At 45.5% G+C, this 17,017-nt stretch overlaps 2 protein-coding genes across 7 annotated transcripts in view; both read right to left on the reverse strand.

Annotated features, from left to right (window-relative positions):
* The window catches only part of MADD (MAP kinase activating death domain), a 99,688-nt gene that overhangs the window by 59,527 nt on the left and 23,144 nt on the right, over positions 1-17,017 (reverse strand). The window lies entirely within an intron of this gene.
* Positions 11,332-17,017, reverse strand: part of NR1H3 (nuclear receptor subfamily 1 group H member 3) — a 30,889-nt gene continuing 25,203 nt past the window's right edge. For all 6 annotated transcript variants that reach the window (XM_059474120.1, XM_059474117.1, XM_059474116.1 and 3 more), the window contains 5 exons: positions 16,760-16,939; positions 16,237-16,336; positions 14,580-14,693; positions 13,664-13,758; positions 11,332-13,267 (listed from right to left, as the gene is read on the reverse strand). In XM_059474120.1, the coding sequence (XP_059330103.1) occupies positions 13,121-13,267; positions 13,664-13,758; positions 14,580-14,693; positions 16,237-16,336; positions 16,760-16,939 (636 nt within the window). In that variant the 3' untranslated portion in view covers positions 11,332-13,120. The remainder of the gene's footprint in view (positions 13,268-13,663; positions 13,759-14,579; positions 14,694-16,236; positions 16,337-16,759; positions 16,940-17,017) is intronic.

Genomic DNA, 17,017 nt, shown 5'->3' on the forward strand with positions numbered 1-17,017 from the left:
TTACGGTTCGCTGACATTTCACCTTGTGAAAAACCAGATTTCTAGTCACGTTCAAAAAGAACTAAATTTTTCGTTTCCTTGGAACATCCTGAATTTCTATTTACTCTCAGCCAAGACAGTCTGTACTGAGTTCAGCTCTAATAGCCACTATGCTGACCTTAGTGCATTGTTTTCTGTGAACTGCAGGCTCACCAATTGAACTAAACTGAGCACTGAAACAAACACAGATAGGGCCAGGAGTTTCAATGCCCACCTTTGGACTGATTTATGTTTCTTTTTCTCACATCACACACCTTGACCTATCTGCTAAGCTATGAGAAATAGGTGTGAGTACCTCAGGACCAGCCAACCTCACCTGTGTGAGCAGCAACTCCACTCACTGCTGAACTGGAAACAACATGGTTTGAAGCCCAGTATGAACTGTTCATGGTAGCTATGTCTTTAGACATTTTAATAATCTTTATGGAATCTTTACCACTGAAATTTTAGTTACTTCTTCTTCCAAGTGTGTTTCAAATGATGCCAGACATTATCTCTGGTATAGCACATGCTATTTTTGCTTGTACTAAACTTTTAAAAAAGCAGACAGGCAGTATTCATACTACAGTGTTTCTGCTAATACAAGAAACAGACAACAGCAGAGATGAGAACACTTCCCTTTCTCCAGAATCTGGCAGAACATGGAACAATTTCTAAAATCTGACCTGATGGACTTGCTATACTGGTGCAGCTGCTTTGTGTGTTGTTACCATGCACCTTGGCAAGGCAGCAGTGCATGCCAAAACTGTGACTCCTAAGAAGATACTTGCACTCTGGAGAAAAAAAAAAAAAAAAAAAAAAAAAAAAAGCATTTTCAAAGAATTGCAAGCATACCTAAACAGACAGTGACATATTTATCTAGCATGGCTAACCTATAACATAGGTGTGATTCTGCAAAATGCCATGGGGATAGCTCCAAGCATAAGAAATCACCCAGTAGAGAACAGGACTGCAGGCAAATTCTAAAAGCAATATTATCTCTTTGCCTTCTGAAAACAGAACTGACACAGTCAAGCATCTTTAACTTCCACATTAGTTGTCAAGAGCAAAATGGAAGTAGCATGGGCAGGGGTGCTGACAGATAGACTGAAAATGACCAGAATTGCTCCACAAACAGAAGTATCACGGCACACAGATGGGAACCTTTCCGCAGTATCACGGAGTGAAGCTGGACTGATTCAGGTTCCTGGTTGCTATAGTGACAGATTTCCCCGTCCTTGCCATATGTCAGCCCTTCAGTGTTGCTTCCTCTCTCCTCCCTGCTTCAGCCAAAAGCTTGGCTAAAGCAGCCTGCTGTACATGCAAGACCTCGCAGTCACCACACATGCACACGCTGTGAGAACAGCCCCACAGGTAATCTGATTCAGATCAATCACCATAGCAACCCAATCTTTTAGTCCCCAGATTTCAGCCTGTCGGGTATATTTATAGAGCAGCTAGAGCGCTCCACCCCCTCTGCTCCAGCAGCAAAGCTCCCAGCACTGCCCACACTACCAGCAAGCTTCACCCAGACACAAGGACTGCCTGGGGTCAGCGCTGAAACAGAGCCCTCCTGGCACCTGCAGGCCCCAGGCCAGGAGATAGCACAGTATCTGCAGCATGCTAAACACCCCCCAGTCCGTGAGCATGCCATAGCCACGAGTACTACAAGTATCAGGAGGCGTTCTTGCCCACAGAAAGCTGAGTTACCAACCACAGCCGACAAAATCCGCTTACCCAGGCACCCACAGGATGCTTCCACAAACACGCAGTGCAGGCACAGAAAGAACATGCACAGTGTGCTAACACAAACACACAATCCTAACAGGAACTTGCAGGCAGCAGCAAAGGCAAAGGAGAGGTTCCAGCAGCACCTGCCCCACAGAGCCACAGCTGCACCCACCGGTAGTACCTGAAAGCCATGAAAAAAAATCGTGACCAGGGCTTGAATGAGCAACAAGAGATAAGCATGTGAGGAAGAACGGTATGCAAATACTGCTATCCATTTTATTCCATTACACTCTTGGGGAAAACCATCAACAGTAACCTAATGCAGGAAAAGCACACTCTTTTACAGCACTCTGCTTCCTAAAAGGAAGGAGATGACAGATTTAAGCCTCAGCCACAGGACATTTCACACTCTTCAATTTAGGTTAAAGACCTCATTCTCCTCCCCTCCTTTACTGTATGAAACATCTCTCTCATGATCCTTCCTGGGCAGGATCATTGTGCAGGGCACCACTCTCTATAGAATCATAGAACAAATTCTGGCATAAAAACCCTCTCCCAATCTGGCCAGTTCTCCTGCTCTACACTGTTTGAATTTAAATTCATCTCTTATTAAAAAATCATCTCCGGAGATTTGCATGAGAGAACAGTAACACAAGGCCAACTCTTTTGGAGTCTGTCCTTTCTTGCCCCCCTTGTGAAACATCACCATCACCAAATACAAGAGCCTTCTCGTTTTCTCTACATCATCAGCTTTTCGCTGATCCTCAAATCTGCACTTAAATATTTTGCAAGGAGAAGGAGTGGGAGGAAGGAAGGGCAAACCAAAGCCCACACAATGCCCCCGAGCCCAATTAGCTTCACACCACCTGCAACCACTACAGCATTACATTCTTGACCAAACCAGAAGTGCTTTTGGTGTGAGCTTTGAGCTGAGAAACGCTGGTGCTGCTTCTGGCGCAGCCCAGACCCCAGCAACCACAGGATGCTTCCATTCCCAGCCCTCTGCTGGGAATTTGAGCAGTACACCACAGTTCCCATAATGCAGGCACCAGAGGGTTTTTTCCAAAAACCAAATAGTGTAAATGTACAGCCATAAAAAAATTAACAAGAAAACAACAAAGCATGTGACATTTGAGAGAACTGCTGGATGCAGCTGCAACTGCTAAATTATTCAGTGCTTTCCCTTGCCACGGCACCTCCCCCAGCCACAGTGAGCAGCTCTGGGCCAGGAGACATCACTCATGGCATCACCACCACCAGATACAGATACAGGCACATTCAACTCTTTCCTGGAAATCGGTCATACAGACAAACAGGATCCCAATAATAAATTACAGCCATTTGTAAGACAGAGGAGGGGGAATGATCACAAGCAGTGTGGAAACACTGAAACATTGCTCAGGATAATGTGAACCAGAAAATAAAGTACTTTAAATAATCCAGTCATTTGGCTGTTGTTAGCACCTCAGAACCCAGAGCCCCACATTTGTTTTGCCTTGTGTATTAGAAGCACTCAGCCTGTGTCCCCACGTGTGCCACCTGCTTGTTATTCCTTCCCTCTACACACCTTCCCCTACTCTTCATCAACACTGTGGGAGACCAGAAATTCCTGCTCTCAAACCAATCCTACTATTAATTTTGGTGATAAATCATCGTACCAGCTGGTCAAAACTGAAAGGAAATAAAAGAGACAAGCCCATTTTCTCTCTACAAGAGCTCTGGGGTGTGAGAAGCGTGCGTTTGGCAGACTCACCCACACGTAAACACTGGGGGAAGCAAGCTCAGAGCGAAGAAGAGACAGGAACCGCCTCAAGCGGCTGTTGGAGCTGCAAACGACACAGCAAGGGCTCCCCAGAGCTCCCTCCAGACACTGCAGGGGCAGCCACCACAGCAAAGGAGGGAGGGAAAACACCACCCTGCTGGCCATGTCCTAAGACTACTTAATAAGAGAGAGGGGAGAAAGCAGGTGGCCTGGAGGACAGAAGCAGCGTGCCCAGCTCGTGGCTCCAGCAGAGCAGTTTAACTGCTGACCGAGAGGAAACAGACACGCCAGCAGAGCTGCTCCGCGTTCGCGGCTGCAGCAAATTTCGGTGGGTACTGGTTTTGATTCCTAATTATCTGTGTCACAAAAAGCACTCCTCTCCTCCTGCTAGCTGATGACAGGGAAACAGGCAGAGGCACAACTCCTCATCTCCTGTCACCAGGGCTTTCCAGAGCAAGGACGAGATACCCAGGCAAGAAGAGACCAGGAAAGCTGGTGTCAAAGCTACAGGCAAGAAGGCAATCAAAAGTTTTACACTGACATTGGCAAGTTCAGTCAGAATATAATGGGAAGCGGGACACAACCAGGGCACTGATCTTGCAGATGTGACAAAGTAACAGGATATGAAATAAAAGGCTGCTCTGCTCAAAAGATAACACACAGTTCCTGGAGGTCATCAGATAACAAATTTGACAGTAACGTATCTTTGTCCCTTGCGCAAAGAAGCAAATGTTAATTCCCTGATTGTCACAACTGTTTAGAGATTAGTTACAAACAAAACAAAAAGGCCATATCTGACAAATATTACCAGGTAAATCAAAGGCAACATGATGACCAGCTCTGTTTTGAGGAATGCTGCTATTTTGAAATAATGAAGACAGCAGAAGAAACAGAAAACCATAAAACCTCGTTCCTTGCTGCTACTCTGATGCATTATTTCTCACAGCAACCCAGAAGCACAAGGCTCTCATTTAACTGCATTGGCTGGGATCACAGCATGAGAACCGCCTCAGCTTAGGTAATTTAGGCATATGTAAGCAGCACTTCTTATTTCTAAATCCCTGCAAGGGTCCTGCTAGCAGCAGTGATCTAAAGTGAACACAACCTCTCACAATTCAGTGGTTTCTGGGCACAACCTCCCCATCTGGGAGCTCCTGGCAGTACATGGGTCAGCTATCCAGTTTGCTTGGTTTGGGGTTTCAGCTCATTATCATTATTCCACGACAGAAATCAGGAGCATGTTTGTCAATATTCAACAGTAACTTCCATGTTGTTTTGACAGGTTTAAGGAGATCCAGTGACAGAGAATCTAGCTCCTCTAGAATTATTTTCCAGCTCCAACAACAGAGCAAAGACCAGCCAAATTATACAGGTTCAGCCACCAAGAGTGAGCAGTAGATTGACTGAAGTTCTTCACAGCTCTCACAGCAGAGAAAGAAAAGCAGCAAAGCATTCTGTCTTCAAAAGAAATATCACAATTATTCCACAGATTAACAGATTATCCCACTAAAATACATTCCTTTCTAAGTGATGCTTCATGATGTTCATTTTTATTTCACTTTGTTTCTTATTAGGTCACTGGCAATCCTTTCACTTCACAAAAATTCATAGCTTGAGGTAGATGAAAGCTCTTTAAACTGGGGACATGACATTAATCTTGCATATCAAGCTCTTTCATTCCTTTTCAGTAAATCCTTTCCTCATTGTCACAAATCTCTAATCAGAAGCTGCATCTGTACTTTTTACCAGTGCACTAAATAACTGCCTGAAATTTAATGCAGTATATCTTAAATGCAGGCACAACAGGGCCAAAGGACATGGCAGGAATTCATCTGGGTTGTAACATATGCATTGCCTGTCTCCAATTCCTTCCTAATGGAAAGTAAGTGAACCATTCGCCTCTGTACTAAGTTTTAACATAAAAGTATCAATTACCATCTTGTGAGTATGATGACAAATCCAGTTTAAAAATTACAGTGTGAAATGACAGGGAAGACACAGTATTTTACTCCATTTGTTATCTAAATAACAAATGTTGTACTAAATTTATTTGTTATACTAAATCTCTACCAATCCCCGCCCCCCCCCCCCCCCCCCCAAAAAAAAAAAAGAAAGCCATTCTTCTAACAAATGTATCTGGAAAGGAATATCAGAGAAAATCTACTAGCTGGAATGCTGGAAATTAGAAACCTTGAAGAAATGTATTCTCTTAGAATTTAGCAGTACTTGAGACTTTCTAATTTAATACTCAAAGTTTTTATAAATATTTGGTTTTGCAACTGACTCACCACAAAAGATATTAAATAGACCAGACTGAACATCTTGACAGAAGTATGTCTAGTATATCCTGTCTATACAGAACCTGAGTATTTGATATGGCTTGAGAGGGGAAAAGCTATAAATTATGAGCCTCTATGCCCCTGAGCCCAAGGCAGATAAAATCAAAGCCAACACTAATTTAATTCAGGAAGATAATATGAACAAGTGTTCTAGTAAGGCCTGAAATGCACTGATGCTTCTACCATTTCTACTGAACCATCAGTCCTGATGCTCTAAAACCTAAAAAGCTACTTTGGCTAGGTAGGCAAGGATTACTGTAAAAAATCCTCCAAACTTTTACTCCCCTGACCCCCAAATCCTTCTAAAACAGACAGAAGTTGGACTCAATACTCTCAGGCACATGATGTGGCTCTTGGGGATGTTCCTGTGAAGGCTCAGGAGCTGGATTCAGTAATCCTTGTGGGTCCCTTCCAGCTCAGCACATCCTGTGATTCATTACATACATGCCCTGCTTGCTTTCAAGAGTTACAGAATGGTACCATGGTTGAAGAAGAGGTTTGCCCTCTGGTATATATTTATGTTTTTCCATGAAAACTTTAAACTAGAGGCCTTTTTTTTCTTTTTTTTTTTCTTTTTTTTTTTTGCTAATTTCCACACAGCATTTGGTTCACCACCTTTCATAGCTTTGGCACATAACACACATCCTAGAACTATGTCTTGGCCATTTTATGCATTTTGTGTAGACAACGCACTTTCAGGGAGGATACTGTTTTCCTTTTTTGCCCATCAAGTAAGCTTAGAATTGTTTTAAAAGCAGTAACCTGGAAAGCCATGCAGTAGGACTCTGAAGCTTACAGCTTGAAATCTGTTAATTTGGTAAGAACACAGGAGTCCAGACTTGTGATACAACTGCAGCACCACTGGACAGGGAGCTACAAGATCTTTTAGTGAGGACAAGGCTATATTACTGTCCAAACAAAAGCATTCTAGAGACTTGCTGATGATTTTGCATTTTGTTAAACACACAGTAAGATACTTAAGTGTGCATTTAATTACAGTGTCTATTAAACTGTGTTCAAAAGCTGTGCATTTTCTAACAATACAACAATAAGGCAAAAATAGTATTTTATAGATGGAATGATCTATCAGTTCAGTGTTACATAACATGCTGTGAGGGAATGGCCAGATTAGATCCTGTAAAAACTGCATTTTTAGCTGTGTTGGATGTGAAGTGCTCTCTTGGATGTGTCAGGATTGCAGCTTTTCATTAGTGCTGAACACAGCAAGTGCATCTTGTGCCCAATCCAAAACAGCTGCCTAAGTCCAAGCAGTATAAAGTCCAAAAATAGAGACACTTCCCAAACAACCTATATTTGGATGACTTTGGTTTGATTATGTGACCCTCAAGACACTACAATAAATCTTCCCTCCTCTTGCTTGTGTCTACAAGTAGCATCCTTTTTGCAGATAAGCAATGGTGCAAGGAGCACAGCAAGGACACTTGAGAGCACACCAACAGAAATGCTGGCCCAGAGTCACACTGGACACACAGAAAATGGCTGGCTTGTCTACGGAGAGCACCACACATTGCCAGATGACAGTTCTGCCCCATCTCCATGGGGCTGCAAATTTATAATGTATGTTATTTTGCATATGACTGAAAACAGCGTGGTATATGGAGGAGTTCAGGGGGGAATGACAGAGAAGAAAGACGAGAAACAAATCAGTTTCCTTCAAAGCTTATCATTTCTTGAAACACCTCTTTATCGTGACTCCACACAAACAGTGACACAGACCAAGCTTTCCTCCCCTCCTCCACCTGACAATAAAAGCGAGCAACACAACAAGGTGGTGACACACATTTCTGAGGGGAAAATGTTTTTGATTTATAGTCGACTTTACATAAAATTGCCCAGTACAAAGTGGATTTCCTATTCTATTGTCTTGCAGAGTAACAGGATCTGCTGTTTACAAACCAAGGAGTAAAAGCACCTTTCCAGTCACATTACCGCAGCAGCCCCCTCACACGGCTGCACGCCTCACCCTTTCTAAGGGGTTCTGTCCACCCTGAGCCGCCTGCTCCCTTCCCTCAGCACCCCGTCCGCTTCCCCCCGGCAGGGAGCGAGGTAAAGCCTCCGGGTGGCCGGGACCGAGGGCGCCGGCCCCGCGCCCACAGCCCCGCCGGCGGCAGAGCCCCCTGCCCGCCGGCCACGCCGCTACTCCCACAGCGGCCCGGTCCCGCCTGGAAACCCGCGGCGAGCCCGCAGGGGCTGCTGCCGACAGCGGCCGGCTGAGCCCGCGGCCACAGCGGGACACCGCGGCCCCGCCCGCCACCGGCGCCCGGGACGATGGAGCCGAACCCGGCCGGCCCTTCTCCGGGCAGCGGCGGGACACGATCCCTGTCCGCCGCCGGCCGTGACCTTGCGGAAGGGCTCGCCGCTCTCGAGCATCACCATCGCGCCCGGCCGGGCGGCTGCGGCAGCGGCAGCGCTCGGGGCGAGCGGGGCGGCCCCGCCGCCAGCTGTCCGGGTGCGGGTCACCGCAGGCAGAGCTGCCGGCCGCGCTCCGCGCTCCCTACCCCACACCTAGGGTTGGTGGGGTAGGCTCCGCTTAGTGACATGTGCACGCACCCGGCCGCCTGCGGCACCGGCACCGGGCCCCGCCCGACCGGCTCGCTCCGCTCACCTGCGCCGCCGCCACCGCCGCTCTGCGCCGCCCGCCCAGTTCCGCATCGAGCGCCGGCGGCGGCGCGCGCCACAGCCGGAGCAGGGGGGCAGCGGGGGCGGGCGGAGCGAACCACTCGCGGCGGGGGCGGGGGGAGCCGTGCCGACAGCTGCCCGCAGGGGGCGCTGCAGCCGCGCAAGGGCAAACGGGATGGAGGCGGGATTGGAGGCGGGATTGGAGGGGAGATGGAGGCGGGATTGGAGGGGAGATGGAGGCGGGATTGGAGGGGAGATGGAGGCGGGATTGGAGGGGAGATGGAGGCGGGATTGGAGGGGAGATGGAGGCGGGATTGGAGGGGAGATGGAGGCGGGATTGGAGGCGGGGTGTCAGGAAGCGTGGAGCGACGCAGCTCTCCTGCGCAGGCTGCGTCGAGAGAACCGGGAACGCTTCAGGCGCTTGAAGCGTCGAATTGGTGCTTTCAGACCTCGTCCTGGCAAGCAGCAGCTGAAGCCTCGCAGCAGAGCCCGGCTCCAGACGGACAAGAACACGCTGCCTTGCGGCAAGGAGACACAATGCCGTGTACTTTCACCCTCTGTATTGAGCTACATACTTGCTGATTTGCTAGTAGCTTCATAAGATTACAAGATTATTTGGTTATTAAAAGCTTGAGACAAAGCTTTTTTTAACTCCTTCCAAGCTCCTAAAAACCAGTATGCTGCTCAAACAAATCCATTTATTAACAAAACCAAAACTACTAAAATAAACCCAAAATGCAACCAAAAGCGCCACAAGTAACCTACAATTTTTATACATCGAGAGTGCAAAATGGAGAAACACTGTTTGATATTTGTCATCTATACTTTGCCCACTGTAGAGGACTTGGGTTTTCAGAAATAACTTTCTTCCCGCCCCATTGATCTGAATTAATCATGAGCAGATACAGATGTTGAATAAGGGTACAGCCAGCCAGGAACACTTCCCAGGATTATAATTCAAACACCCCAAGATTTCTCCAGCAGCCAAATCAGCAAAATTGATATGAAATAGATCAGGCATAGAGACTTAGAGCAGCAGGATTGAATCTCAGGCCGAGATAGCATTTTGTAAACATAAAAGTACAAAGGGTCACCAATCTCACAGATGGTTCTTCCCCCACACCTGCTTACTTGAGCCCAACAGGCTAATTTGCGAAGCTTCTAAAAGACAAAAAAAAAAAAAGGTTCTGTACTGATTTGCACCTTCAAAAAAAGTGATAATGTTAAGATGTAAAGAAGAAGATTGTATTTGACTACATGATAATGAAAAGTGTGCTGGTTTGGGCTGGAAGAGTTAATTTTCTTCACAGTGACTGTGTTTTGGATTTGTGCTGAGCACAGGGTTGATATTACAGAGATGTTTTTTGTTATTGCTGAGCAGGGCTCACACAGACCAAGGCCTTTTCTGCTTTCCATGCTGCCACGGTGGAGAGGGAACTGGGGGTGAATAGGAGGTTGGGAGGAGACACAGGACAGGTGACCCCAGCTGACCAAAGGGATATTCCAGACCATATGGCTGAGTATGTAAAGGGGGGAAGGAGGAGGAAGAGGGGGATGTTTGAGTGATGGTGTTTGTCTCCCCAAATAACAATTACAGGTGATAGGGCCCCACTCTTCTGGAGATGGCTGAACACCTGCCAGTCCACAGTGAATTAGTTAATTCACAGTGAATTAATGCATTGTCCACAGGAAACAGTGAATTAAGTCCTTGCTTTGCTTGTGTGTGTGGCTTTTGCTCTCCCTATTAAACTGTCTTTATCTCAACCCAAGACCTTTCTGGCTTTCACCTTTCTGATTCTCTCCCCAGTGCTGCTGCCGGGGAGTGAGTGAATGATTGTGTGGGGCTTGGTGGCTGTCTGGGTTAAGCCACTACAGAGGCAAGAGAAATCACTGTTTTCACCACTGCCGTCCACAGCAATGTTATACGTTGTACACCTTGAGAATCCCTTACATTCCCATGCAGTTTTTCTCTTCAAATTAAGGAGATGCAGCCCAAAGAATACAAAGCTGGAAGTTAAGCTGCAGCTCTTGTGTTGACAGCAGGGCCCAGCCACCCTCTAATCCGCCCAGCACTGATAAGCTCTTGAGCTCTGCTCATTACTCTCCCTCTCCTACCCTGCTCCAGTCTCCTGTAAGCCTACTGCTATTCCTTCTTCCTCTGGTCCAGTAGATTCCAATTTGAGTTTGATACTCTAGAGGCTTCAGCAAAACAGCCTGAGGTGTGGAACCTTGCTGAACTGACCATTGCTTTCCTTTCCCATCGGGGCAGCGGACCATCAAGCGTTTCAGAAGCAGCTAATGCTGGACAGCTCTCTGCTTTCCCCCATGCTGCCGCTGCCTTTGAGGCAATGCACATGTTCAACTCCTCCTGGTGTTTCGCCTATGGACACATCAGAAATGAGCAGCATACCGGGGTCAGGTAAGGCCCCACTGAAATCCACATCAGAGCCAGGGCACACTGGACTCCTCTTGCAATTTCGGTGAGCCACAAAATGCATGAAATGGAGAGGAGCACACACAATGAAAGGGTTAATTCTGAATGCAGCTGTACAAATCAAGGTGAGGTGTGTATGCATAATGCATGGTCTTTATGACACACACTTAATCCACTTCACCTATTTGCCAGCTCTGACATACAGCAAGGCACATACTGAGCTACAAATCTCATAACTGAAGGCCAAAACAAACTGCCTGGGGTTGCACTGCCATTTCTTTCTCACCACTTCTTGTTTCTCCCCCAACACATATACTCATAATTTCTTATCAGCTTTGAGCTTGTTACAACAAGAACTTATTCCACCCTCTTCCAGTCTCATGACAACACATCAGAGAATGTCAAAATCCTGTATTAGGCTTTATTCTTTTATATAAACATTAACATTTCTCAAACAGATTAGTTAAAAATACAGATTTAAACAAGAATTTTTGCAATTGCAATGAGTTATAAAAAACAACAGATTATTTTACAGATTGTTACAAGTGCTTTACAAAGGTGCAGAGTGAAGGCCAGTGGCAGGGGACCAACCTCAAGTGCAAAATGGACACGATACCCTCACCACGGGCATAGTGCTCAGATACACAGCCAAAAAAAACAACCAACCAAAAAACAGACAGACAAAAAAACCCCGAGCCATGTGAACCTATGCTCTTGGGATGCTCACCGGGCAAGCAAACATAGACCCCTATGACAGAGAAGAGTCATGAGACCAAGCTACCAGGATATTTAAGGTTACATCTCTGAGATCAGCCATAAGATGTTTTTTCTTGGAAAATAAGGAACATGTTTAAAACAGTATATTTCTATTCTGCCAGACAAAATATTGCTGTAAATCCTAGAATACTTATGGATGTGGATACTTAAAACTTGGGCCATAAATCCAGTGTGGATCTCACAATGCCCAAAGTGAAGAAAGGATACAAGACCCAAGTGTCCTTCTGAAGGAGCTGGCACTCCTCATACAGGAGGAACCTCCATATCCCGTGATCACCACTGAAACCTTGAGCAAGTACTTTGGAAAGACTTTGGCAAAAGGAAGACGATGCAAGTGGATCTGATTACACCCAATATTCCTGCAGCCTGTGATCTGAGAGTTGTGCAGCCCACAGCTTGTGCAATGCCCACATATTTCACTAAATGCAGTGTGTCCTCTCTCCTTGGTCAATACATCTTCACACCCACCTTGGAACACATACCACATGCTCCAGATTCTTGGAAGTTTTTGAGATCCTTCCACCACACCCACCTTACCTAGGTATGAGGCCTACCCACTTATCTTCCTTCTATTCCACCCCTAAAGATAAAATCTATGCCCTGATTTGTTTTGAACTAAAGTTGTCCAGCTGTTAGCAAATCAAAGGTAAATTGAGCTGAGAACCGCCATGAGATAAAACCATGATGCATTACATTAAAAAAAATCCACTACTTTATGCCTGACATCTTTTTGATACACAATGTTCCCTACCCAGAGGACCTCCTTGTTAGACAAAGGGCACTACACATTACAGGAATCCTTTTTCCAAAGGAGGGCCAGAATAAAGGGCAGCTCTAGAGATGTAGTCTCATAATAAAGAAATAAAAGCTACTTCTCTTGGAATCATTGTAAAGGGCAGCACATTCAAGAGATTTTATTTATAGGAAACCCAGTGAAACCCCTAGAACATCCACACTGACTTCCCTGAGCTCCTCAGATCCAGGTACACTGGGGACCCTGCAGAAGCCTTTTGAGCTGGGTTACTCTCAACAGAGAGCTTTTGGCAAGTTTCTGCAAATTCATTTTCATAATCAGCAAGAAGAGGATTAATGGGGCAAACCCTCAGCATATGCTTAGAGAAGAGAAAGACTGAAGAAAAAGGAGTTGAGGGACAGGGGAAAAGGTCTTCATTTCTACCGTTTTCGAATGTTTCATGTTATTACTTTGGGGTACGGGCACTACATCGAAACCAACCCCTCCATCTGATCTAGCCCAGCTGCCTCCTGCATAGTCTCATGACAACACTGAAACCCCAGGCTCATCACTCCCTGCATGCCCAGCCCAGGGTTCAGTGCTTTGGAGAGGGGAGGCTGGCTTCTCGTTAGCAAAGGCTGGGAGATGGCATTATGTCAGCATGTCAGCGCCCTGGGAGCATGCAGTCACTCATGCACATCCCAGATTTCTGAGAGCAGGGGTGGGAGTTTCTTATCCTGCAGCCGAAGGGCAAACACCTGTTCAGAGTGGACACTGCTCAGCGTCCGAAGACTGACCAGCTTCATTAACATCCGTGGAAACATCAAACGGTCCTGCAGGGCCAAATGACAGCTGTTAGTAAATTCACCTAAACTTTGTTAAAAACAAAAAATTACCACTACCGATTACATTACACTGTAATCACAATCCCTACTTCCTCTAGACCCAGCATTCTTCAGGAGGATGCAGTATGAAAGAAGACAAGAAGTACATCATGTCCCAAAAACTCCAGACTTTCCATGCTGCCTAAACTATAAAACATGATACTGGACAGCAGATTGTGACAGCTCACAAACCCTGCATTTACAGGTGCTATCAAAGAGCCCAGAAGAGTCAAGTCTGACAGTACAGGCAGCAAGAGACCTATTAGAGCCAATACTGCCGGAACTCTGCCTGCATAAATACATCTGCTTGCATCATCCCTGGAGATGTTCTGGTCAGGCACTTACATTTGGTCTGTTGATGCAAATGTAAGAATGAAGTGCTTCCACATAGGTGTGCTGCAGCCTCTCCACCAGGGACTGGTCCTGCACATTCGGTCGGTCTGCCAAAAAGCAGGTTAGAAGTAAGCAGAGTAGACATAAGCAGATTGCCACTGGCAGCTTCACTGGATTTAACATCTCTGTCTAACCCCACTTCCTCCTATGGTGTCTTCCCAAAACTTCATCTCACATTCACCCAGCACAGCTGGGAGATATATCCATGAAACTGTGGTAGCTGTGGCAGTTGCCTGTAACCGTTCTTGTTCTCAGTGATGTCCACTGCACATGGGGAGTCCAATCCAACTCCTATAGAGGTGGAGAGACCAAACACATTTACACAGTACTGGTTGGTCTTAGGTTCTTGTCCCAGAAAATATGTGAAGCCACCTATTCAAAAGCAAATGGGAAAGTCTCTCCAAGAGTTGAGCCAGTTAGGAAACAGGAACAAAGAAAAACAGTCATTAATCAGGTCACAAGACAGAAGAGTAGAGGTGGCTTCTTGGCAAAGCCCAGTCCTGGCCGGGAGTGATACTGCCTCTTTTCCAGAGTATGTTTGCTTGCCCACTAGATGTCACTCATGCTGTGGGACCTGCATCACACCAGAGAGGTGTCAAGGACATGAAGGGGGCAGTAAAATAGCAATTTCTAAATGAGGAAGATAAATACTGGCTGGCTTTTCTGCACACTTTTCCAGTAGTGAGGAATTAAATTTCCTCTGCAAGTGGCACTAGACAATTCAGAATATAATGAATAATATTCTCCCTTTATCACTAGACTCTATACATGCTCAATTACTCCTTTTCTGCATGTAACATCCCTTCACTCTACTTCCTTTGCTCTCTGACTCACTACTGTAGCTTTTCAGATGTTCCTGGCTTTTTACCTGCAGAGAAAATATTGATGGCAATTAAAAGTGCATATTCAGCATCATTAAGCTGTAGCTCATTCATTCCCTTTGAGAACTCAAAGATGGGGTTAATGAACTCAAACTGCAGACCTGCAACAAACAGAAGAGAACAAGGTGAGGCATTAACAATTGTCTCCCCTCTCTCTCCCCCTCCCTTTCATGGAAAAGGCTGCCAGAAATCCACTGCTCTACACCAGAGAGTGGGAAGGAGAGACAGGCAGGGAAAAAACCTTACATTATGCTTTAATGAATCCTCGCTTTACATCCACTACTGGTGAGCACCAACAACAGTGGCTGAGGAGTCAAAATATATCTGTCAAATGAAACTATTTCTGGGCTTTCCTAAAGCCTTAAATGCCCCACAGCACATTACTGGGCAACAGCTAAAGGAACACAACATCAGCTATCAGACAAGTCCATCAAAACATCAGAAGGTCACAAGCACAACATTTGTACGGTCCACTCTCACAGCATCACCTCCTTCACACCAGTAGCCTTCATGCTTTCAAATAAACCTTTAATTCCGCTCTTCAGGCTCATCTAAAGCATATATGAGCTGAAAATATGCGGTTCCAAGAACTCTGAACTATGCCATTTCCTTCAGCTCAAAGAACTGGGAGACCTGAGGCAGAGTCTGACCTAGGCTTCCGATCACCTCATTTGATAAATGCAGACAGAAATGCACTGATATTTATTGCCGTAATAGAGACCACTGACAAATCAGGTCTCTTTGTGCTATGTAATCATACTGAAAACTTCAGGCCTTTCCTCCAAAACAGCATCCAAGTTTCTAATTTCCTGCATTACAAATGCATCAGACAAGGAAGAACAAAGTGGAGGGAATAATTCTGGATTCCTGCTTTTTGCCCTTCTAATAACCCGAAGAAAAGGCTACCAGGAAGTGTGTCATAAAGAAAAGTTGTATATACAGGCCATCTCAAGTGGTTAAATGGCTAGTTGTATATACAGGCCATCTCAAATGGTTAAATAGCTAGTCAAGGAATAAAATTTTAAAAAATCAGCTGAAGCACAGGCTAAAGTCTTGTTTTCAGAAATGCTGAAGATACACACTTCTTGTTACTGCATCTGAAATTACAAACACTCATAGCTCCTGGAAAAATACACTTCAGAGATCACAGCATCACAAGCTACCATATAATAGGATGATGAAGTGTCTAGAGCAGTCTCTGGGGATCCTCAGTGCACAAACATTGTATCAACTGAAATGTAATCACAGTAATGTCAGCACTCCAAGCATCCATCCAGATTAGCAAGTGACACACTTGCAAAGGAGAAAAGACTGTGGTTTAGATTGGTATGATCTGATACAGATCCACCACCATGTCACATTTCTACAAGCAAGGAATTTCACACCAACTGCCAGTCCTAGGTGGCAATATTTTTATGCTTTAAGAGTCCAGATTTTCCCAAGCAAACTGACATGTAGAAAAATACATAACATGAACTGGTACATTAAAAGCAAAAAAAAAATATCGTTTGTGAGGCTATTGGTTTGGTCCTGTTCTAAACCTCTCACCACAAACTACTTCCAGCTGCCCACATTAAAAAGGAAAACATGTAAGAACACAAGACAAGACAGCAGGGAGGAAGAAACACCTGTCTAATGCACCACCTGCTTTGGCGAAGTCATCCCGATTATAGCTCAGGTCTTTAAGAAAGGTGATGCTCTCAATCTCCGGATTGTAGCGCCGAGATGTCTCCAGCAACATCACCTGTGGACAGGAATAAGATATACTTGCTTTGAAAGCAGGAAGAAATGCTACAACATCAATACATTGCTGACTGTTGAAGTATCTTTGAAAGAAAAACAAAACAAAACAAACACCAAACAAAACCACTCCAGTTTGTCAGAGTGCTTAAAAATTCCAAGACAAAGTCTGTGGTGCCTTGCTTCTGGGAAACGGGAAATTCCTGCTTACCACTACCAAGGCACTTGCCTCATTCCCTTCCTGTATAACCAGGCACTGCAGTACATAACCAGGCCTCTTGCCAGTATAACATCACACTGCTGGTCCCACAGCTCAGATCCCTCAGTATGCCATCCTCAAAAAAGGGACAGAACTAGTTCTCTGGGTGGATAACTCCAAATTCTTTCATCTCTGCTGCTATGATCTGGGGTGGAGTCAAACCCTCACCTCTATGGTAGATGTCTTCAGTAAAGCAATCTGATCTTCCCTGGTGAGTTCCAGGAAGCCAGGTAATTGCTTGGCAAAGTCCACGATCTCTTGCACAGAGATAATTGCAAGTTCTGTGAAGTGAGCAAAACGCTGCTGCCTTGCTTCACGGTTATTTGGATCAGGAATCTGGGGCCATGGCTGCAGGAATGGGAAGAGACAGCATATATTTGTGAAAGATGGAGCCAAAGATGAAAGATAAGGTGAAGAGAACAAGGA

Source organism: Ammospiza nelsoni, chromosome 6 (genome assembly GCF_027579445.1).
Source record: "Ammospiza nelsoni isolate bAmmNel1 chromosome 6, bAmmNel1.pri, whole genome shotgun sequence".
Lineage (NCBI taxonomy): Eukaryota > Metazoa > Chordata > Aves > Passeriformes > Passerellidae > Ammospiza > Ammospiza nelsoni.